Source organism: Hibiscus syriacus, unplaced genomic scaffold, assembly GCF_006381635.1.
Source record: "Hibiscus syriacus cultivar Baekdansim isolate YM2019G1 unplaced genomic scaffold, ASM638163v2 tig00015087_pilon, whole genome shotgun sequence".
NCBI lineage: Eukaryota > Viridiplantae > Streptophyta > Magnoliopsida > Malvales > Malvaceae > Hibiscus > Hibiscus syriacus.
This window is the reverse complement of record NW_024062342.1, coordinates 34587-58589: the sequence shown is the minus strand read 5'-3', so window position 1 is coordinate 58589 and position 24003 is coordinate 34587. Positions and strand designations below refer to the sequence as shown.

General features: G+C 33.5%; 2 protein-coding genes and 1 pseudogene across 6 annotated transcripts; 1 reads left to right on the top strand and 2 right to left on the bottom strand.

The window, feature by feature from the left end:
- The first annotated feature begins 255 nt into the window (after positions 1-255).
- LOC120207598 (B-box zinc finger protein 19-like) lies at positions 256-2654 on the top strand. Of its 4 annotated transcripts, none has more exons than XM_039207031.1 (5): positions 257-628; positions 1056-1152; positions 1265-1380; positions 1468-1671; positions 2315-2654. In XM_039207031.1, exons 1-5 carry the CDS (start codon positions 536-538, stop codon positions 2324-2326), a joined length of 522 nt encoding a protein of 173 aa, XP_039062962.1. In that variant the 5' UTR covers positions 257-535; the 3' UTR covers positions 2327-2654. The 4 variants fall into 4 exon arrangements, with proteins under 4 accessions (XP_039062960.1, XP_039062962.1, XP_039062963.1 ...); XM_039207032.1 differs by having other exon boundaries at positions 2292-2654; XM_039207030.1 differs by lacking the exon at positions 2315-2654 and adding an exon at positions 2111-2282.
- Positions 2655-2936: 282 nt separating this feature from the next.
- Positions 2937-4858, bottom strand: LOC120207596 (annotated as a pseudogene).
- Positions 4859-5856: 998 nt separating this feature from the next.
- LOC120207594 (UPF0183 protein At3g51130) lies at positions 5857-9732 on the bottom strand. Of its 2 annotated transcripts, none has more exons than XM_039207026.1 (14): positions 9557-9732; positions 9150-9232; positions 8827-8901; positions 8647-8714; positions 8465-8570; positions 8303-8363; positions 8036-8202; positions 7713-7775; positions 7562-7609; positions 6920-7033; positions 6652-6742; positions 6486-6559; positions 6238-6342; positions 5857-6118 (listed from the first exon to the last, which is right to left on the bottom strand). In XM_039207026.1, the coding sequence occupies exons 1-14, from the start codon at positions 9651-9653 to the stop codon at positions 6068-6070; spliced, it is 1203 nt and encodes a 400-aa protein (XP_039062957.1). In that variant the 5' UTR covers positions 9654-9732; the 3' UTR covers positions 5857-6067. The 2 variants fall into 2 exon arrangements, with proteins under 2 accessions (XP_039062957.1, XP_039062958.1); XM_039207027.1 differs by having other exon boundaries at positions 5857-6115; positions 9557-9729.
- Between the last annotated feature and the right edge of the window lie 14271 nt (positions 9733-24003).

Sequence of the window (24003 nt, the reverse complement as noted above, 5' to 3'; positions counted from 1 at the left end):
AACAGTATGAGAAGATATCAGCTGCCACTTTAATAACAGGGGAGTAGATTGTGGACCAAATTAGGTGCAAATTAAAGAGAGAAGATGCTTTATGTATGGCCAGGCTTTCAGCAAAAAAAAAAAAAAAAACGGGGTCCATGGTAGATATTTGACTGGTGGGCAAGATTAATGGGAAGAGAGGTTCTCAGCCCCACAAGCGAGTCTCTTTGAAAAACTTGTGGTGGAAATCAAGTGATCAAATTACCAAATGAATTAAACCAAAGTTGACAAATCTACTCTCTAGAGTCCAACCCTCTCTCTCGGCTCTCGCTCTTCAATTCATTTTTGTTGCCTGCTTATTAAATCCCACATCTTTCTCCATCCTTCTCCAATATCTTGTTATAATATTATATATATGAAAAAAACATCATCTTGTTATCCTTTTTTCTTCCCAATTATAATCAATCATCATCTTTATCATTCCCCGCAAAACACCAACAAAAACAACAGCTGCTTGCTGGTTTTGATTGGGAGAGGATGAGAGTGAGAGAGCATTATGCGAATCCTTTGTGACGCTTGTGAAAGTGCCCCTGCTATTGTCTTCTGTGCTGCCGATGAGGCTGCTCTTTGCCGTGCCTGTGATGAAAAGGTCGGTTCTTTCCTCGTGTTACTAGTAAACACTTCGGGTTGTGTTTTCTTTTGCTGTTAACTGGAACCCATGTGTGATTTTCGTTTGTCTATTGTTCTTCTTTGTGGGAAGCACGGTTTTTTCTTAATTGTTTTCTTGCTAGTGCTATTGTTTTACTTGATATAATAAAAGATCCTTTGTTCTTCAAGATTGATTTTAGGGGGTCTCTTCTGTGCCACTGCTGGATTTTTCTATAAATTCTCAGCTGGGGTTCCATGATTTGTTGAATAGTCCTAGTAAAGGGAATACTTTTCAGTCTTTTTTGTTTCTTCTCAATAATTTCCTGTGCATTGCTATCGGAAAAGATCCTTCTTCGAACCGGTTTACATTGTTCTAGATTGTTCTGGAAAATGGAAGCTCTGCTTTGAACTGTTGATGAATGTTTCAGGTCCATATGTGCAATAAGCTTGCTAACCGCCATGTCCGGGTGGGTCTAGCAAATCCCAGTGATGTTCCTCGCTGTGATATATGTGAAAATGCTCCTGGTATGCAGGTGTTATTTTTTGTCATTTACTTTTCCATTATAAAGCTTTTGGTTTATAAGCAGATCTGTATAAGTTTTGTTAAAACTCATGTTCATCCCTTGGAATTATGTAGCTTTCTTTTACTGCGAGATAGATGGAAGTTCCCTTTGTTTGCAATGTGATATGATTGTACACGTTGGAGGTAAAAAAACCCATGGAAGAAATCTTCTATTAAGGCAGAGAGTAGAGGTCTGTCGCTATCTTTCACTGGAATTGAGTCATGTATTACATTTCTTCAGGAGTATAAGTTTTCCCTTTGGGTTGTTTCTTCTGCAGTTTCCGGGGGATACACCGGTGGATCCGAGTGAGAACTGGAGAGGCCAAACTCAGCCGGCTAAACCAACAGTAGGAGAGAACCAACAGAATCACAAGGTCTCTCCTGCACAAGTGATGGGTGCTAAAAATCTCAAGCATGATACTAAAATGATTGATTTGAATATGAAGCCTCATCGAATGCATGGGCAAGCCTCGAACAATCGGGTTGGAACTATTTTCATTGGTTCTCCTTTTTCTTTCTCGCAACATTTGAAACTCATGCTCTTGTTCTTTCAACATCCAATAATGGAGAGACATTAGGTACATGTCTTGTTAGGAAGCTCCTCGAAGTTTCATTTTGCATCTGCAATAATCACGCCATTGTTTTGATGCATGAAAAAGACATAAACCTATACAATGATTTACTTCTTTTTTTGATAAAGTATTTTGTTTATACATCCAAAAAAGAAGAATGATCTCCTTTTCTGCCATATAATAGATGCATGTGTTCCGAGCACTCCGCTATTGTACAACACTCGAAGCTTTCCTTCTAAGTTAATGCACAGCCCATCTGACCTTATTTCACTGGCGGTGCATTTGTTTGATTTAAGTTCATTTTGTTGACATGTTACATTTTTCTCTTGATTTTCAAGTTAAACCTGAGATTACATCGAGGAATGGTACATTCTGAAATTCACAGTGATACGAATACCTCATGATATAGGTTTACCTACATGGAACAAGGATGTTCAGGATAAAATCTATACTCTAAACTCTAAACTCTAAACATTAGATTGTTCTTAAGCTCACATATTGACCCTCGATACCTGTTTTGATGTCTGAAGGAACTATAATTTGATATTCTCAGCGGAGGTGGTGATGATCGTTGATCAGGATTCGCGGTTTCGACTTGTTAACTTTTATTTAGAAGCCTGAGCTTGGGGGAGTTCTCGTCGATCAATCTATCATCTCCACCTCAATCTCCTTAGCTTAGTTGTTTACACCAGTTTCCAGACAGCTTCCGAGGGTCATACTGCAAGGCAAAAGAATGTAATCTGCATCCAGTGCCAAGAAATAATCTGTAATATGTCATTCTTTTGTAAGGTTTGTTTGTAATGGTTGAAATTGCATTGTGAAAACACTACTTGTTGTATGACTTTCTCAAATAACTTGGAAATAATAGATAATGCTTGAGATTAATGCTTAAATAGTAAATGTTATACACCCAGATAGTCAGAGATTCACCTTTTATCACACAGATGACACGAAAATACCGGTTTTTTTAAATATGACTCGAAGAGCTTCCTCATTTCAGGTAATTTCTCAGAACAGTACAGTTGAACTTTAAGTGATTGCCGGAACTTAGTCAGTTATCTCATCTTTTATCCTCTTCATGTTTAGTGATACGGGTTTCAATAGATATTAAATATTCGAAAACAATAAACTTATATAAAGTGTCGTTCTGGGAATTAGAATGTTCACTGCAGGGAATTTATAAAGCTGTTGATGATGCTTGATATTGTTATCAACAAATATATGATCCATTAGCTATGAGGATAACAGCAAAGATCTTCATAACTCATACATGATTTATAATTTTATCATCGCTTGTCTTCTGTGGATTTGATTCAAGACAACCTAGTAAACATAACCCTTGACAAACATTCCTTGCTTGGCCTCCTCGGACTCTCCTTCACCTGTGTACTTGCCAAGTTGCGCGAGGGAGTTGGCCTTTGCCCGAACAAGCAGCGTGTCCTGAGCCGCCTTCATGTTCTCATGTCTGCCGCCCCACGTCTTCAGGCAAGTATTTTGAAGGGCTCTTGCGTATGAGAATGACACATGCCATGGATTTGGTGCTTGGTTCATAGCATTCAAGTTCAAGGTAGCCTCAACTTCAGACTGCCCACCAGACAAAAACTGCCAAAACCATGTCCGATTAGCCATTAGCTGATGAGTTTCGTCTAAGCATGTGCAAAAAAACTTGCAGTTTTATAGCCAATTACCATGATTCCAGGCACAGCTGGAGGGATTCTTTGGCGGAGGAGGCTGAGGGTGTAGCTATCAACCTGTTCAGGAGTAGCCCTGTCCTTGCACTCTGCACCAGGAGTGACCATGCTTGGCTTGAGGAGGATACCTTCAAACAATACATTGTTCTGGGAAAGATAGAAGAAAACCTCAGCCCACACCTTTTTGGCTACTTCAAAAGTCCTGTCGATTCCATGATCACCATCAAGCAAGATCTCTGGCTCAACAATTGGAACCAGGCCATTGTCCTGCACAGCAAAAAACATCAAAACATCATCCAATGCCACAATATAATCAAGACAGTCTTGTAATAAGATTCCACTCTATATTCTAACCTGAGAGACGGCAGCATAGCGAGCAAGTCCCCAAGCTGCTTCCTTCACAGCAAGTTCAGATGGTCCATTAGGAATGCTTACCACAGTACGCCTAGCAATATTGATAGTAACATAAACACTACAAAAAGCAACTTAAGATGTTCAAACACGAAGTGGAACATGAGATAAAGTTTTACCATTTTGCAAAACGAGCTCCCTGTTGGTAGTATGCAGCAGAACGAGAGGCAAGGCCGTCTAGACCTTGGCACCATGACTCGTTGTTTGAGCCAGCCAGTGGAACAAGACCCTGCAGTATTCATAATATCGAGCTCTTACTAATAGATTCTACTTAGCACTAAATTTGAACTACATAGTCGACATTCCTCCCGCAAATGGGAGAGGAGACTTTACCTTGTCAACCTTGATACCGGGGACTATGTTCTGCTCAACGAGGACATCGACCATCTTCTTGCCATTGACCGTGGATTGGTAGAGGGTTTCCTCAAAGAGGATGGCACCAGAGATGTACTGCCCAAGTCCTGGAGCTGAAACAAGTAATGTCCTATAGGCTTGACGGTTAGCCTCTGTGTTCTCTAGCCCAATTGAGGCCAAACGCTTCCCACAGGTAGCGTTGGACTCATCCATGGACACGCCCTGGAGAAGCAATAGTTTTCTACAAACATCCCAACAATCCCATATTAGTAAAATCATCATTTCTTCCGAAATTTTCAGTTTCTGATTGTTAAAAGCTTATAATACCATTTGTTTTCCTCTTTAGGTCATTATAGCGTTGGCATATTTATGCAAATTGTGGAAGAGAACAATTATATAACACTTACTGCAGTCTTGACAAGCTCATCGGCATATGAGCTAGCACGCACGTTGAGTCCAGAGGGAGCAACAGGGTGATTCCTAACCACAGAAACTGAAGGTTGGCGAAGGGTCTGACCCTTAACCCACTCGGACTTGTCTACAACAGGTGAAGGCTTGAGGAGAGAAGCAGAAGCCATTTTGTGTTGTTAAAGATGGTTCTCTTTATTTCTCCACTTAAGCTCTTTTGTTTTGGCTCTAATTCTCCAATTTATAGTTCCTAGTCCCAGGCAAGTTGATTTGGCAGAGGAGTGGCTGAAATGAGACTGAATTTTCTCAAATTTGTAAACCAGAAAAAAAGAAAAGGAATTTGTGCTACAACCCTCATCTTTTTGGAGGTGATTAATTGATTTTTGTTTTTGTCCCTGTTTTTTCTTTTTCTTTTCTTGGCCTTTTGCTAGTTGGGGGAAAATCAGGCTAAAGGCAAGACAAGACGCAAATATCAATTTAGGAATAATTTCTCTTTATTTTACTTTTTAAATAAAGTTAACTTCTTCACTGAAAACAAAGTTTAAGTAACGGTGAACATCACTACATGACAATTAACACCAAAACCCAAAATATGAGCAAGAGGTAGCCTAGATCCTAAAGACAATATGCAGATATTTCAAACAAGGGCATTGGCAACTGGCAAGTGGCCACTGATTCCGCACCCTAAAGACAATATGCGGATGTTTCAATCACAGGCATTGGCAAGTGACCACTAATTCCGCACCCTAAAGACAATGTGCAGATATTTCAAACAAGGGCGGTCAGTTCTCAATCAATTCTGCGGCAACGGAAAATGAAAGAGGTAAAAAGATCAGTGTTTGCTTCACTGGCCACCTCAAGTTGCAAAATGAGCTCATGACCCAACCATTCTCTTAACTTGTAACGTAAATGATCCCATAATCAAAAGATCTAGCAACTACAGGCCCATGCCCAGCTAAATAAACAATAAATGTTCACACACCATAGATTCTAGTGGAGAAAATCTCATTCAAAAGACATACTGTGAAGAAAAATTATCAAATGTCTTGATAACAAAGTCGGGTGGTTCAGATTAAGCATGTCAAAAACAAATTTTCTTTGTGGGCGTTGAATAACATTCTGCAGTTTATAGAAATCAAGTTGTAAACTTGATGCAGTTACTAGATGGCATCCTTTTATAAAAACATGGCCTTAAATGATTCAGTATCCTCTTACAGGACGACCCAAGATGGCAAAGATGAGAAACAATGTAGTATCCTTACGGGAAGAATAATTACAGACGATACATGGTCAATGTATGCTCTAGCACGAATCAACTATACAAGTCAATACATTACTGTACAGTTTTGTTGCTTCCCCATATTGTTTATAAATTTTTACTTGAGCATTCACAACCCATTTTCGGATGCAGAGGAACAACCTATCGGACAAGAGATGGCTTGTCAAGACTGGAAAAGTGTCACCGTTGCAATATAGCCATTCTTCATAACCTGCTAATAGCAAAGATCTTCATTAGCAATCTTTTCATCATATACCTAAGAGTAAATATTACCAACATAAGAGTTGTGCCGAATGCTAAAAAGAAAATCGAGTAAATTTAGCAAACTTTTACCTCAAATGCAGCATTCTGGTAGCCATACACAAAAGTAGAGCCAAAAGGATTGCTGGTAGAACCTTGTGTTTGAATAGCCGCACGGCCACAATCGCCAAGAATTTCCTGCAGTAAAAATATCAATCTAAGTGAACCATTATTATTGCAAAAGAATGAAACAGGGCCAGTGGAGGCACCAGGCAAACAGAGAGAGGTTGATGTTAAGGAAAAGGAAAAATATTAGTATGTATTCAACTGTAAAAAGTTACCTTGACCTGCTCCCATTTGGTGCTTGGAGTAATTCGGTTTTTGTAGTTGTTTACATCCAGGAAGGACCCCCCAACTGCGGGCAAGGAACAAACAAAAAAGTTCAATCAACCTCACAGATAACTGTAACGATGATAAAATGCTGAAAAAAGGGCTGATTGTAAGAACCTAGGATGACAAAATTGCACTTTATGTATGAATTGAAATCTGCATGACCAGGATAGTTCGTGTGTAAAACAAACTTCTTGACTTTATGAGTCTGCAAAATCAAAAAAGCATTCTAAGAACTTCTTAACAACATTAATTCTAAGAGTACAATGAACGTAGAATGTAAATAACATGGGAACACTAGCCAGAAAAATAAGTGTAGATAAAAGTGTACTATATAGTAAGGTTCCTTCATTTTTTTTGGGTGTTAGGTATATGTTTTGAATACCTGGCCATCAAATAAGATGTCCAAGCCACGAGTAAAATAATTGTAGAAATAATCAGCACAAAGAGTTGTCCGAGGACGAGGATCCGAAGCAGAGTGAATAACCATTTGGTCAACCTGTAGACAAAATCAATCATTGCTATAAGGGTAACATTCAAAAGATTCAAGCATAAAAGGTGGCTATACAAGAACTCAAAAACACTTTTCCATAACCGAATGCAAAGAAGAAAATAAATATCATGCATAATTACTAGGCTAATCTCGGTAAATTAGCTTACCCTTATTCCCATATGTAATGGGGTAAGGGGGAGGTAGGATATTAGGCTGCCCCCAACGCCAGGTTGAGAGCAACTTCCGTGAGAGACCTCCGAATTATGAAATGCCCTCCGTGGGACTTGATCCCACAACCTCAAGGTTAAGAACCTTGCGCTCTTGTTTTGATTTTAAATTTTGCCTTTTGCTGTTTGCTCTTGTTTTGAATTCATAATTCTAGCTTTTTATTTTGTACTCAAAAAGAAAATACCAAAAGCATATATTAAAAGAAGTTCCAATGCAACAACTCGTAGGCGTAAACTTGATGTGTATAAACAGTGTAAAAAAAAACCATAGCCCATTCCAAAGTTTTCATGCATTGTTGCTACCTACCTGCTTTTGATGGATTCCACAAGGGCGCCCTAATTCAGACCAGACATCCTGCATGAAAGGGAAATAACATAAAATTAGTAAGAGAACAAATGATAATCTACAAAGAGAAAGGAAATAAAGCTTAATCTCGAGTAATCAATTTGATATGTACCTGTGGTGATGCACCAAAGGGAATATGCTGGCCTCCAACAGTGAAAAATAATTCTTCCCCAAGCTGGAAAGATAGACATAGGATTCAAAAGATCAATCTTCAGAATAAGAGACCATCGATACTCTAGATGCCACTGAAGCAAACATTTAGGTCAATCAAAATATCAAACCCAAAAGGCATCCTTTCGTATAATATACTTATTTTCAATAGACATAATCCAAAAAGTAACTCTAGGAGGAATGTAAAGTAGAAAGGTAATCAGATACCAAAATGATATAGCCAACTCATATTAACAACAGGACTAAGGAAGATAGAAGTCAAACCTTGGCATGCACCTCTTCCATGTAAAGGCTGCCAGTAGGTAATGGAGGAGCAGATGCCTTATCCATTAAGGATCCAACACCAACTTTTTTGCCTGCAGAACTATCATAGATGGATACACGGCAGGTAACCGGGGTGGTTCCATCAGGAAATTCCAAAGGCAACTCCGCTGTCAAGTAAAAGAGAAAAATCAATTCGCAGCAAAATATATTAGGAGTTGACTGTCGAAGAGTAGGCATGAAAAGTAATCAGGAGAAACGAATAAAAACCTTCTCCATCATGACAGCAATCTGAATACTGACTTGGAATAGGAAAAGCAAATGAAAGACCCTGAAAAATAACAAGATAGGAAAACTGCAGACTTGGAGACAAAATAATCAAAATAACAATATAGAAAAGCAGTCTAGCAATCAAGTAATCAAGGCACGTACTGGGTAGAAGAGGGTATAAACACCTCTATCCTTGTCATAAGTTCCGGGATAGGTTGGACCAAAAAGTGCATAGACGGCTACAAAGGTAGCAAGAGTAGAAGGTCCCCTGCAGGCAGAAACCAGGTTCCCTATCAAAACTTGTAATTATGAAATGTGGAAATAAATTTAGCGCTTAACTTTACCCTATCAAAGAAGTGGCATAGCGCATTTGCAGCCGTTTGATATCAAAAATTTCGATAAGGCGTAACCTCTAGTAGAGAATCCAAAATTGAATCAATAAAATTAAGGAATCATGTGAAAGAAAAGATAAAAAAAATGTACTACAATGATGTGTATATGCACGTGTGAATTGAAAATAAAACCTGAGACCAAGGATCAAAACGGAGATGGAAGCCATGATCTGGAAAACTAATAACCATATCAAGCTTTAGAGGCTCCTGCGTACAAAGACATGATAAGGAAGGTTGGCCTTAATGTAGAACTTGCCGGGACTATAATAGTTACTCTGCATACACCAAACTGTCTTTAACAGCCAAATCAAAGAAAAAACTACAATCGAGGCAGACTGTATATATTAGGTCTATCCAAATTCCACACTAAAGAGTTCCATCTCACCAAAAAGTTCGTCAAACTATCAAAACACGACCTTACAGGAAGCAAAAATATTTAACGATTCAGTACAAACCTCATCATAATACTTCACATGAACAACATCGTAAATTTTAGGCTGTTGTTCTATTGAAGCAAATGCTTCACATATTGGCATTCCTGAAACAAACAGCAGCAAACAAACAAATTTTAGTCACAGTTTCAATTTTTCGAGTAAACAAGATAGAACCTGGCAACAAGCAAATAATCATGCTCATGTTGAAAAAAAGGAGTAAAAACGATTCAATTCCAATCGTTATTATTGATTTCGTTTTTGCAAATTTGGTAACAAAAATCAGCTGTGGAGAAAAATATAACCTAATAATTTGATTAAAATAAATCGCGGTTAATCGAATGAACAAAACTTGCATCGCATCCGATTATACAATCTATTTATCTCACCAATGAAATAAAAAATAAAAAAATATTGAGAGGGAAACGAACCGAGAGTGAAAGGTCCAACGCCTAGACCGGGGCGGAGATCGAGAACGATGGCGCCCATAGCGGCGCCTTCACAGCGACGTCCAGGTCTCTGTAACATTTCTTTTCTGGATTTTCCTTTTCTTTTTTTTTTTCTTTCTAGAGAGAAATTGGATGGGTTTCTTTCGTTGCTGATTGGGGCAAGTCTCCGTTACTTTCGTAAAAGAGACGTCGTGGCGTGGATTGCTTATATACGTGAAACTGCTGCTTTAAACCGAATCGGTTTGCTTAACGTTGACTACTACCTCAGGAAACGTTGACACCGTTGGGCAAGTCTCCGTTGCTTATATATTTGAATTTTTACATTTTTCTATTTTAATAAGTTTTTTAATGAAAATTGTGGATTATTTTTTTGTTATTTTAATTAGAAGTGTATAAAAAATTCCGATTTGATCCGGTGATCCAAAAAGAATTTTAGATAATCGAATTGAGTACGATCATATAAATTTCAATTTCAAATTATTAAAAAATTCAAAAAAATTGAGCTTATTTTAGATACATTTAAACTCAATAAATGATTAACCCACTAACTCATTAAATATATAACCCAATAAAAATTAAGATATTTAATTATTTATTGTGTTATAGTAGATGTATTGAATAAGTTACAAATCACAAAATTTAAAATTCTTATTTTTTTATCAAATTAAATTTTATATTTCGGATCATATATTTAGATATTCGACCTAAAAATTTGGATATCCAAAAATTCAGATATCTGATTTATTCGAATTAGATACAGATCACTAATTTAAGTATCTGAAATTTCCAGATCGGATCGAATCTAATATCCAAATTTACACACCCTTAATTATAATACATTCTTTACTACTATTGTAATATTTTTTAGAGTTAATTTTGACCATTATCTCTCCTATCTATCTACGTTTATTTAATTGTTTTATTGATTTATTCGTATTTTAAATTATTTTATTGGATTTTATTTTATTGATATTAGTTCGTAACTTTAAAATATTGGTTATGAATGAGTTATCTAATTAACGTGTTAATATTATCATGTGCATTTTTATATTAGCATTGATTATATTTTATCACATACAATGAAATTTGTTTGTAGATATGATTTTTCTTAAATTGTTAAATTAGATTTTAACCCTCTCTTTACTCTTTGATGGTTAGTTTATGATTAGTCTAGTATAAAAAAAATATCAGTATTGTGATTAATCGTTGTAGTTTATGGTTAGTTTATTATACTCTTTGTTAATTTTAGATGTTGAAAGTATTTTTCGCTCGAAGTATGATCTTAATGTTTATAACATTATTCTTTTAAGTGTCTACGTTATAATAATCTTTAAAAAAGATTGTTGTTATGTGACACGTACATTTATAAATATATTTTTAAAATTTTGTTTTTTTAAAATTAAATATTAAAAAACTCAAATTTCTTTAAAATAAAAAAAAAACCATGAAATCTCTACTTTCAAATTACATTTCCAACCATCGTTGATTATTTTGGTCCATCCACCTAACGTTGCCCGTCTATAACAATCATAGCCCTTGTTGTCACTGTAAACTCCTAAATCTCTAACACTAACTTTAATCTTAATGTTAATCCGGGGTTTAATTTGGGGAGGCATTCTACGGAAAGGAATTTAACTTCGGAGGGGTGTTCTCACAACGTTCCTAAATGAGGATGGGGACAGTTTCTTTTTTTTTATTAAAAAAACATGTTGGCTTTTATATAATATTTTTATTTTTTTTAAATGGGACCTTTTTTAAAATACAAACGCATGTCATATAACAATATTTTTTCCCTTACGATTATTACCGCGAAGACACTTAAATATTAATTTAATCGAAAAATTTTCAAGTATTTGAAATTAACAAAAAGTATAACTTAAGCATTTATTTATTTATTAAGACATGATATTTTTATAAATTCTATTTATAATCTTATTATATTTTTCCCTTATCTAATAAAACTATTAAATGCTATATTAGTTAAAAGAAGATGGTTATGTATCTAATTTTAAACTTAAAAAATTGAAATTCAATGATGCCCTTGCTTGGATTCTATTTAAAAAATTAGTTGACCCTATTCCCATATGTAATGGGATAAGGGAGAGGTAGGATAGTAGGTTGCTCTCAACGCCAGGTTAAGAGCAACTTCTGTAAAAGACTTCCGACAGTCATAATTATGAATTGTTTACCCTTATTACCTTCCATGAAATAATGTCTCGGCTTCCCTCTCTTCTCTTGCGGGCCCTAAGTGGTTCTCCCTTGCTATTAACCATACCCAAAACCAATTGTCTCAAACGTCGTTAATGGGCCAGCATGAACACTACAACCCAAACCAAAGGTCTTTTCAGTCCAAGTCGCTTTCTCAAATGAGAGCAAAAAGATAAACAATTCACACTTGCTTTCCTAGTGAACATAGTATTATTCTCAATACCTTTGGGATTATGCCTCCCAAACTATACTTCCTCAATTAAGGACCGGCCACGCACGAACCAAAATGTTAAATCATAATCTCATGGTGTCATGTGATAAGTTTTCAAACCCACCTTATTGCCTTTGTTTGTTTGGAGAAAACAAATCAGTGTGATTTTCTTGGTTGTCTAAATTCATTGTTTACACATCACTCATACAGTATTTTTTATACCATACTAAATCCAGTAGTCTGAAATAGGCCTAATTATGATTTGAGTCCCTATATTTTTTATTTCTCAAAATCTAATCCATTTGTCTTGTTTGATTTAAAACCGAAGTTTAATTAATAATGCATATTAAATTCAATAGAAGTTGATGCTATGCATGAATGGAAATGAAAAGTGTAAATTACATACTTACTCATCAATTATTCGCGTAGTTCTATTTTAATCATTCAACTATTTTATTGAAATCATTCTTAACATTACGGTTTAGTTTCATTTTTATCACTCATTGTTAAAAAATAATGATAATATTGATGTATTATCATAAGATAATATCACGTCATCATTGAAAGTTTAAAAATGTTATATCGACTATTCTATTATTTTTTTAACAATAAAAGATCAAAATAAAAATAAAATATAATATTAAATATATTTTTTTAAATAGATAGATCAAAATAAAATTACTTAAATAATTGGATGAATAAATATGTAGGTTTAAAAAACAAGAGAGCAAGTATTAAAACTGGAAGGAATTTTCAGGCACACATGTGGATCATGTCATTGGTGGTAGCTTTTGAACCAAATATATGTTTCCAAACTCCAAAGCTGTGGGTCCCATTCTTCCTTCGGCTTTTAGCCCTTGTACTGACCACGTGGAACTTAACCTCCGCTGTTGTATATTTATGTAAAATAATTTTAATATACAATTAAAGAAATGTTTTATTAAAATTATTATTATTTTTTTAATATTTTTGATAAAATGTTATTTTAGTATTATTTTTTTTATCGAAAATATTAATATTGGACATTATCTAAAATGTTTAATATTTACGGTAAAATGCTACTTAAAACGTTATTTTTTTCTATCATAAATGTTAATATTGAGTTCTATCGAAAATTAGTTAGTGGAAATAACATTTTACATAAAAAAATAATAATGTTTTAGGTAGTACTTTACCGAAAATATTAAAAAAATAATAACACTTTCGGTAGGACTTTTCCTTAGCCGTATATTAAGGTTGACATACAACAGAACTACCCACGATTCTAGGATATTATGTTAATTTAAATTTTAAAAACGACGATTTTAGTGCGTAATTAAAAATATGATAAAATTTATAGTATTTTATGTTAAATATAATTTAAAATATTATATTTTTATTAATAGTTTTTATTAAAATTAAAATATTACAAAGAAAACAATATTTTAAAAGAAAGATAAAATTTAAGTTATGTTTAATTTAAATACTATAATTTTTATTATATTTTTAATTACATTTAAAATTAGTATATTTTATCTTAAATTAAATCGTCACTCTTAAACTTCCTCGCAATCCAGCTTATGTGATTCCGAATTTTTATTAGAAACATAGACAGAGAGACGCACACTATTGTTTTCCCTGACACATCAATAATATTTTAAAGAATACAATTTGCTTGACAATGAGCCGCGTTTGACGGGTAATTATTTATACAAGTGACCGGCTAAAATTTAGACCGGTTATATTATATTATTTAACCGGAAATATTATAAAGTACAATAACATACTAGGTAGCGCTTATATAATGTAATAGGTAGCGCTTATATTTACCTATTTTATAAATAAACTGGTATATTTATACCGATAGCATTGCAAATTTACCTATTACATTATATTATATTGAAAGTGTCAATACTTTTTATAAAAAGGATCGATATTTCTTTTAAAGTTATGTAATTTATGTTTCAATTTTTTTTAATAGTGTTTCATGTTTTCCACTTACAATATTAATTTAATAATTTCATTTGCACAAAAAATTATATGATTGTTTTGATATTTTATAAAATATTATTTAGAATTTTTAATTTAATAATAATATATATCGTAACGTAAAAAATAAACCATTAGATGCCTATAATTACTAAATTAATATCTTAAAACTCACTCAAAAGATAACCTTAAATTAATGTTTTCCACAGTGAGCATTGCAAATTTACCTATTACATTATATTATATTAAAAGTGTCCATACTTTTTATAAAAAGGATCGATACTTTGTTTAAAGTTATGTAATTTATGTTTCAATTTTTTTAATAGTGTTTCATGTTTTCCACCTACAATATTAATTTAATAATTTCATTTGCACAAAAAATTATTTGATTGTTTTGATATTTTATAAAATATTATTTAAAATTTTTAATTTAATAATAATATATATCGTAACGTAAAAAATAAATCATTAGACGCCTATAATTACTAAATTAATATCTTAAAACTCACTCAAAAGATAACCTTAAATTAATGTTTTCCACAGTGAAAAAAGTATGGACACTTTTATAAAAAGGATAGACACTTTACAATATAACCACTACCTATTACATTATATAAACGATACCTATTACATTATATAAGCGCTACCTATTACATCATATGTTTACCTATTATATTGAAAGTGTCCATACTTTTTATAAAAATGATCGATACTTTTTTTTTAAAGTTATGTAATTTATGTTTCAATTTTTTTAACAGTGTTTCATGTTTTCCACCTACAATATTAATTTAATAATTTCATTTACACAAAAAATTATTTGATTGTTTTGATATTTTATAAAATATTATTTAGAATTTTTAATTTAATAATAATATATATCGTAACGTAAAAAATAAATCATTAGACGCCTATAATTACTAAATTAATATCTTAAAACTCACTCAAAGGATAACCTTAAGAACACTTGAAGAAGCAAGAGAACAACTATCCAAGCAATCAAAAACGAGAAAATCCCAACATGATAACAACTGAACATATCATATCAATGTTCAAACTCAAGTTGTAGATTTTGATTTCCTTTTGCTTGGCATCATATGAGATTTGGATTTTGATTTCCTTTTGCTTGGCACCATATGAGCTTTGGATTTTGATGAGCATCGGAAGTATTTCAGACTTATGATTTGGGTGGTACTCAACTTATGATTTTAGTTGCTATTTGTTACATTTCTTGTATACCACCCAGATCATACGCCCGAAACGTTTCTGGCGCTTTAAAGTTGACCAAAAAATAAAATGGTCGGGATTTCCCTCGCGTTTAAACGTTGGAAAAAAAACAATGGAAATTAGGAATAATCAATGATAACATGCATATTGGCTTGGGCTAATATTTATAGTGGAGCCGAAATATATATTGAAATTCAAACTCAAATTGAAATTGAAATTCAAACTCCAATTACATATGAAATGAATTTGAAATGCAGTGTTAAATTGAACATGAAAATTGCATAATTGATTCATACTGTTCAAGTAACATGCTTTATGAACCATCAAGCTAAAAGACAATATTGATTGAGTTTAAAGCTGAGTTGTGAGTTGATGGAGTTGTCACACTTGTCACATGGTTGGAATAAAGTACTCACATGCGAGATAGATTGTTTTGTTATACATAACCCATCTCAACTGAATGAAAATATACATACAATATAATCAAACCAAAACATACATACACAACAAATTTATATATAACAATGTTCAAATAATGTACCCACAAAAACGAAATTAATCCAATGAAAAAGAGTTATTTCTAACAAAGTCCGGAACATTATTTTTTCAAATAATGTACCCATAACAATGTTCAATTAATGTACCCACAACAATGTTTAATTGATTTGTTGTTTAATTTTCAATTTGAATTATTTGATTTAATAATTTCATTTGCACAAAAAATTATTTGATTGTTTTGATATTTTATAAAATAATATTTAGAATTTTTAATTTAATAAAAATATATATCGTAACGTAAAAAATAAATCATTAGACACCTATAATTACTAAATTAATATCTTAAAACTCACTCAAAAGATAACTTTAAATTAATGTTTTCCACAGTGAAAAAAAGTATGGACACTTTTATAAAAAGGATAGACACTTTACAATATAACCACTACCTATTACATTATATAAACGATACCTATTACATTATATAAGCGCTACCTATTACATCATATGTTTACCTATTATATTGAAAGTGTCCATACTTTTTATAAAAAGGATCGATACTTTTTTTAAAAGTTATGTAATTTATGTTTCAATTTTTTTAACAGTGTTTCATGTTTTCCACCTACAATATTAATTTAATAATTTCATTTACACAAAAAATTATTTGATTGTTTTGATATTTTATAAAATATTATTTAGAATTTAAATTTAACAACATTAACCAAAGATAATAATAAATATGTAATATATATGTTTATTGTTTTTAATTTAATAATATATACCGTAACGTAAAAAATAAATCATTAGACGCCTATAATTACTAAATTAATATCTTAAAACTCACTCAAAAGATAACCTTAAATTAATGTTTTCCACAGTGAAAAAAGTATGGACACTTTTATAAAAAGGATAGACACTTTACAATATAACCACTACCTATTACATTATATAAACGATACCTATTACATATATAAGCGCTACCTATTACATCATATGTTTACCTATTATATTGAAAGTGTCCATACTTTTTATAAAAAGGATCGATACTTTTTTTAAAAGTTATGTAATTTATGTTTCAATTTTTTTAACAGTGTTTCATGTTTTCCACCTACAATATTAATTTAATAATTTCATTTACACAAAAAATTATTTGATTGTTTTGATATTTTATAAAATATTATTAGAATTTAAATTTAACAACATTAACCAAAGATAATAATAAATATGTAATATATATGTTTATTGTTTTTAATTTAATAATAATATATACCGTAACGTAAAAAATAAATCATTAGACGCCTATAATTACTAAATTAATATCTTAAAACTCACTCAAAAGATGTATATACCTAAATATGTAGTTAACAAACATACCTAAATATGTAGTTATTGTACATACCTAAATTTAATGATAATATACTTGTAGTTATTGTACATACCTAAATATGTACTGCGAATTTAATGTTGTACCCACCCTTTAACTACCACTACCAATGCCACATCCTATTGAAAGCAGCACGACAGAAACATGTTCAAAATGAACCTTTGCTTACATCTCCATCAACTCCTGGAGCACTGAACTTGCACAACAAAATTTTTGCCATGGATAATACTGATGTAGACAATGTTAAGCCAACCGAGGAATGCCATGAAGTACATAATGTTGATGAATCTGACAGATTGGTTGGTCAGCTCTTCTGTTCACGTGATCAAGCTTGGCACTTTTACAAGGGATTCGCACGGGAACATGGGTTTAGTGCACGTAAGGGAACAACACGGCTTGACGTGGAAGGGAATGTGAAGACACAAGAATTTTGTTGTTCCAAAGAAGGGTTTCGAGTATCAAAAGTCAATACTGTTGATCGTCAACGTGCTCATACGCCAGTCACAAGAACATGATGTAAGGCTAGAGTCGTAGTTACAGCAACAAATACAAACGATCAGTGGGTTATAAGTAAGTCTGATCAGAAACATAATCATGCATTGTGCACATCTGCTATGACACCATTTATGCGTTCTAATAGAGCTGTAAGTAAGGCTGATATCGATGAGGCAACAACATTGAAAGAGGTCGGTGTTGGCACGTCACAAGTAATGAACTATTTAACGCAGCAGGCAGGGGGCTACATAATGTTGGATTTACACATAAAGACCTCTACAATGCACTTCAAAGAGGTAAAGCAAAGGAAATCGTCGATGGGGATGTGAATGCGCTTATTGCCTACTTTGATTATAAGAAACATGATGATCCCGGGTTTTTTATGACATACTCGGTAGACGAATCGGGGGCATTGTATAATCTTATTTGGTCAGATTCTACATCGAGATCGAATTACACATGCTTCGGTGATGTAATTGCGTTCGACACAACGTACAAAGATAATTTGTATGGTCGACCAATTATGCCTATTGTTGGTGTCAATCATCACCATAACACAATTGTGTTTGCCACTGCCATAATCGCTGACGAGACGTCTCAATCTTTCGAGTGGGTGCTACAGAATTTTTTAGAAGCCATGATGAATAAATCACCTATTTCCGTTGTAACCGATGGGGATAGGGCAATGTAGAGGGCTATCAAATCTGTTATCCCTTATGCTAAGCACAGATTATGTTCTTGGCATCTTTCTCGCAAAGCACAAGCTAACATTGGTGACCCAAAGTTTACAGCAGCATTCTCAAAATGCATGGCTTCCTGGTGGACAACCAAGGAATTTGATATTCAATGGCGTTCGATTGTTTCAGAATTCAACGTCCAAAAGCATCCATGGGTGATTGAGAAGGGAAATACACGACACTTATGGGCACAAGCATATCTAACCGGTCATTTCTTTGCCAATATTCGCTCAACACAAAGGTGCGAGTCTATGAATGCTTCACTAGCTATTGCACTGAAACACAATAAGACATATTTAGATGTTGTTCGTGCAATTGAAGATGGAATTAGTAGAATGCGTATGAACGAGTTGAAAGCGGATTACTTAAGTTCCCATACGAAGCCCTTCCAGATCACAAAACTGGTCGACCTTGAAAGCCATGCCGCTGCGATTTTTACCCGCGAATCTTTTCGTGTGTTCCAAGATGAACTTATACGGGAGACATTGTACCGGATTGAGGCAGAGATTAAGTCCTTATCAGATGAATGTCAACATTATATTTTGTCAAAGTACGCAGAAAAAAATAGGAAATTTGAAATTAGTTTTGATTCTCGTACGAAAACTCTAATTTGCTCCTGCAAAAAATTCGAGACCGTTGGACTTCCGTGTCGCCATCAACTTCACATTTGAAGCAATTGGACTACACATATTTGCCCGGGACTTTGATTCAAAGTAGGTGGACTAATGATGCGAAGGCTTCTGCACCCAGCTATGTGATTTGAATGTGTCTCCAGAAGTGATGCAAATGGCAAGGTTCGCTGCTCTACGTTCAACGTCAAGTAGGTTATGCTACATTGCATCAAAGACAGACGAGTCTTTCAAAACCGCAAGAGATGAGATGAAAAAACTAATAGAAGAATTAGAAAACTCGTTTGGTTTGAATCATTCAGTCAACCAGAGCATTGTAGTAAACAATGTTCGTGACCCTCAACGAAAACAACGCAAGCGAAAAGAAGTGCCGAAGAACAAGGTCGAGAAGAAAATTAGGCGATGTGGGTACTGCAACGGTGAGGGGCATAACAAACTAACATGTCCTCAAGTCAAGCTCAGTTTGAGTACAAGCACACAGCCTACATCAACTGATTTTTTCGAAGACGGAATGGAATGACAACGATCTCCATATAATATATCGTAAGTATCAACATGACTCCTATTGTATGTACATATAAATATTTTGAATGAAGGAAGAAAAACCGCGTTACTTAAAATTACCGACACTTTTTTAAATGGTATCGACACATTTTTCTTCCAATTTGGACATAAAGTACCGACACAATATTATAAAGTGTCGAAATAGGTTGTAGACCTATTCACTCATAAAACTGGTATATTTATACCGGTTATATTACAAAATTATCTATTACATTATAAATCTGGGTTCCGATGTGTAAATGTCGATACTTTTTTAAATCGTATCGACACATTTTTCTTCCAATATGGACATAAAGTACCGACACAATATTAAAAAGTGTCGATATAGGTTGTAGACCTATTCGCGCATAAAACCGGTATATTTATACCGGTTATATTACAAAATTATCTATTACATTATAAATCTGGGTTCCGATGTGTAAATGTCGATACTTTTTTAAATCGTATCGACACATTTTTCTTCCAATATGGACATAAAGTACCAACACAATATTAAAAAGTGTCGATATAGGTTGTAGACCTATTCGCGCATAAAACCGGTATATTTATACCGGTTATATTACAAAATTATCTATTACATTATAATTATGGGTTCCGATGTGTAAATGTCGACACTTTTTAACAATGTATCGACACATTTTTCTTCCAATCTGGACATAAAGTACCGACACAAGATTAAAAAGTGTCGATATAGGTTGTAGACCTATTCGCGCATAAAACCGGTATATTTATACCGATAGCATTGCAAATTTACCTATTTTATTATAATATGTTGAAAGTGTCCATACTTTTTATAAAAAGGATCGATACTTTTTTTAAAGATATGTAATTTATGTTTCAATTTTTTTAAGTATGTTTCATGTTTTCCACCTACAATATTAATTTAATAATTTCATTTGCACAAAAAATTAGTTGATTGTTTTGATATTTTATAAAATAATATTAAGAATTTTTAACTTAATAATAATATATACCGTAACGTAAAAAATAAATCATTAGACGCCTATAATTACTAAATTAATATCTTAAAACTCACTCAAAAGATAACCTTAAATTAATGTTTTCCACAGTGGAAAAAGTATAGACACTTTTATAAAAAGGATAGATACTTTACAATATATTAAAAAAGTATAGACACTCAAATGTATATGTACACATAGAAGCAAATATGGAATAATTAATGAAAATATACACACAATATAATCACACCAAAATATAAATACACAAGAATGTTCAAATAATGTACCGACAAACAAAATTAATCCGATGAAAAATGGTTGTTTCTAACGAAGTCCGGAACATTAGAGGCCTTCAACAAGTTTTCCAAATACTCTCGTATGTTTCCGCCTTTTTCTAAGGACATACATAAATAATTTCAATTATCAAACTAATGAGGTGCAATTTTACTAACAATAAATTAAATTCGCATAAGCATGAATAAATTTGTGTCATACCTAGAGCTTTGTCGTTCGAATGGGAAGCAGCGTCAAAGGTATGTGGACATATGTAATTGTATTTCTATATAAACACATAAGTTGTTAAAATAATCAATGTCTGAACACCTGTTCAACTGGAAAAACATATTGCATAAATGTAACTTACCGGATTATAAATCATTTTTTCCGCTGAATCATCGACCAAAAGTGTATTTAGCTCGTTAAAATCTAGACACGCGTTCCAAACATCATTGAGATCTTTACAGTAGGTAACAGAATCGTATGTTTTGCATTTTTTTTGATCCTGTTCACAAACAGTCGAACATAAATATGTAGGAATCATAGACAACGAAAAGTCAGCAAACTGTAATGACATTCATCTTACCCACACGAATATAAAATGCTCAGAAAATACAGGTAGTTTCTCAAGTACACGGTCGACGTTATGCCTGAGATTGTAATCAAGTTTGAATGTTAACATTCAAATGTATATTAACGATTTTGACTACAGTAATTCAATTGCCTCAAACATGTTCTAACCTCATCTTTGAAGACCAAAGGGCAACAACAAAATTGTCGACACAAAATTGCATAAATTCAAATAATCCTCTTCTGAGGACAACATCTACAACATGAAGAAAATGAGATTAAAGTTCTACGCTTATATGTTAAAATAATGGATACAAAAGAATAGAATTAAAACCTGCCGGCAGTATTGGGATGTAGGCAAGGACACCATTGAGATCAAAAATTAAAAGTTTTCTTGAAGGCGGCGTTGCAGACACGATATACTTGTTTGGATCATCATGTTCATCATCATCATCATCATCGTCATCATCTTCATCGCCAGCTTCATCGTCATCATCATCGTCATCTTCATCGTCAGCTTCATCTTCTGCGACCGCTTGGTTGTCCACATCTGTTAAAAGAAAATAAAATAAAGTTCAGAACGTGTAAATGTTAAGAAACATAGATAATGAATTACCTAACTCGTTTGATGTCGTTGACGTAATTCGTTACGCAACATGGAGACTTCACGTTGCAATGATGAAATATCGGATCGCATTCCACTCACAAGGGAATCAATATGCTCCCGAAAATTGACCATGTATTCCATCACGGTCTTAATTATGACATCCTCTGCAACTGGAGCTTCTTCCATCATTGCGTCTCCACTTGGTTGCTCTTCTTCATGGCCAACGGGGTCCATTTCCTCCCTCTCTTGATCTAATCTGACCTCCTTGACACGCTTCCAACTGAGTTTTTCAACAAAATCATATCCCGCTTTTTTAATAAATACCATGTCAATCTTGCGGGTTAATCGAACAGGGGCGTCATGCGAAAAATCAAATTCCTTCTTCTTCAACAGATGGGTGATGACACATCCATATGGTAGTGTAGTTGAAATTGTTGCTCCCTTTGTGACCATATATACAATTGTATTTAATATGAGTTTTGCAATGATTGGAGCCGTTTTGGATTTATACTTTGCTATCCACCAATAATCGCTGTCTCGAAGCGTTGAATGTTTTCCCCCACTAGGCCGGATATACCATGTGAGCATTTTGTGAAACACTCTCGACTCTACATCGAGGTGAATTGGGCTATTTCTAGTAACCCGTTTAATTGTAGACCAATCTACACCATTTTCATCTGAATCCCCTGTATTCGCTACACCTAAACCCTCCGCAATAGTTTCTGGAGATATATATATATATCATTCCCCATGACATGTGTATTAATTCCTATTATATTAGTCTTATTAGGCTCGTGCTGTAAGGAAGCATTGTTGTAGAAGACTCTAACTAGGTTGGGATAATATCTTGGTTCTACACCAAGGAATTCAAGCCAACCCTAAGATGTAAATGTGGATTTAAAACTAAATGCATATTTATCATCAAACAAGAAACCCAGGTCAATGACACGTTCGGGACGAATCTTCCTTACTTTAAAACTCGTATGCCATCTTTGTTTCTCCATGTCGGATCTAAAGTTCAGAGTTTCGAAGGACCTGATTTCCTCAGAAGAATCGTTTGTTACAGAAGGAGGTGGTTGAGAAGAACTGGGTTGAGAAGAGCTTTGAGAAAGACCTCGCTTCTGACGCTGACGTTTTGGAGCCATTTTGGTTGGATGCTACCCCTATTACAATGGAACACAAACACATTCAGGATAAAAACTCCAATATAGAAATCAATCAAACCCATAAAATATCGATAAATTTACCTGAATATCTGATCGTCACTTATGATAACGGTAGAAGAAAGAGGAAGATCTGCCTGCTTGCCTTTATGTTTAGGGTTTCTCGATTAAGAGTACTATATATCGTAAACGGTGGAAAAACACTTGATATTTAAATTAGTATCGACACAAACTATAACGTGTCGACACATTATTTAGACATATTCTCTCATAAAACCGGTATACTTGTACCGGTTAGATTGAAAAATTACATATTACTTTATACTTTTGGGTTCGATGATTTTGGGATCGACACTTTTTATATATGGATCGACACTTTATGGGTGCACCCTGTTTTCCATTCATTCTGGAAAAAAAATATCGACACAAACTATATACGTGTCGACACATTATTTATACATATTCTCTCATAAAACCGGTATAATTGTACCGGTTAGATTGAAAAATTACATATTACATTATACTTTTGGGTTCGATGATTTTGAGATCGACACTTTTTATATATGGATCGACACTTTATGGGTGCACCATGTTTTCCATTCATTCTGGAAAAAAATATCGACACAAACTATATTAGTGTCGACACATTATTTATACATATTCTCTCATAAAACCGGTATAATTGTACCGGTTAGATCGAAAAATTACATATTACATTATACTTTTGGGTTCGATGACTTTGGGATCGACACTTTTTATATATGGATCGACACTTTATGGGTGTACCCTGTTTTCCATTCATTCTGGAAAAAAATATCGACACAAACTATATTAGTGTCGACATATTATTTATATATATTCTCTCATAAAACCGGTATAATTGTACCGGTTAGATTGAAAAATTACATATTACATTATACTTTTGGGTTCGATGATTTT

Bases quoted from the DNA above. Each gene is read 5' to 3' on its own strand.
- LOC120207594 (XM_039207026.1), bottom strand. From the start codon at position 9,653: ATGTTACAGAGACCTGGACGTCGCTGTGAAGGCGCCGCTATGGGCGCC. The intron at 6,343-6,485 runs GTAACTTTTTAC...TTTTTACTGCAG, and splicing joins CCAAATGGGAGCAGGTCAAG to GAAATTCTTGGCGATTGTGG. The intron at 6,119-6,237 runs GTAAAAGTTTGC...CTTTGCTATTAG, and splicing joins ACCAGAATGCTGCATTTGAG to CAGGTTATGAAGAATGGCTA.
- LOC120207598 (XM_039207029.1), top strand. From the start codon at position 536: ATGCGAATCCTTTGTGACGCTTGTGAAAGTGCCCCTGCTATTGTCTTC. The intron at 629-1,055 runs GTCGGTTCTTTC...TGAATGTTTCAG, and splicing joins GCCGTGCCTGTGATGAAAAG to GTCCATATGTGCAATAAGCT. The intron at 1,153-1,264 runs GTATGCAGGTGT...GGAATTATGTAG, and splicing joins TATATGTGAAAATGCTCCTG to CTTTCTTTTACTGCGAGATA.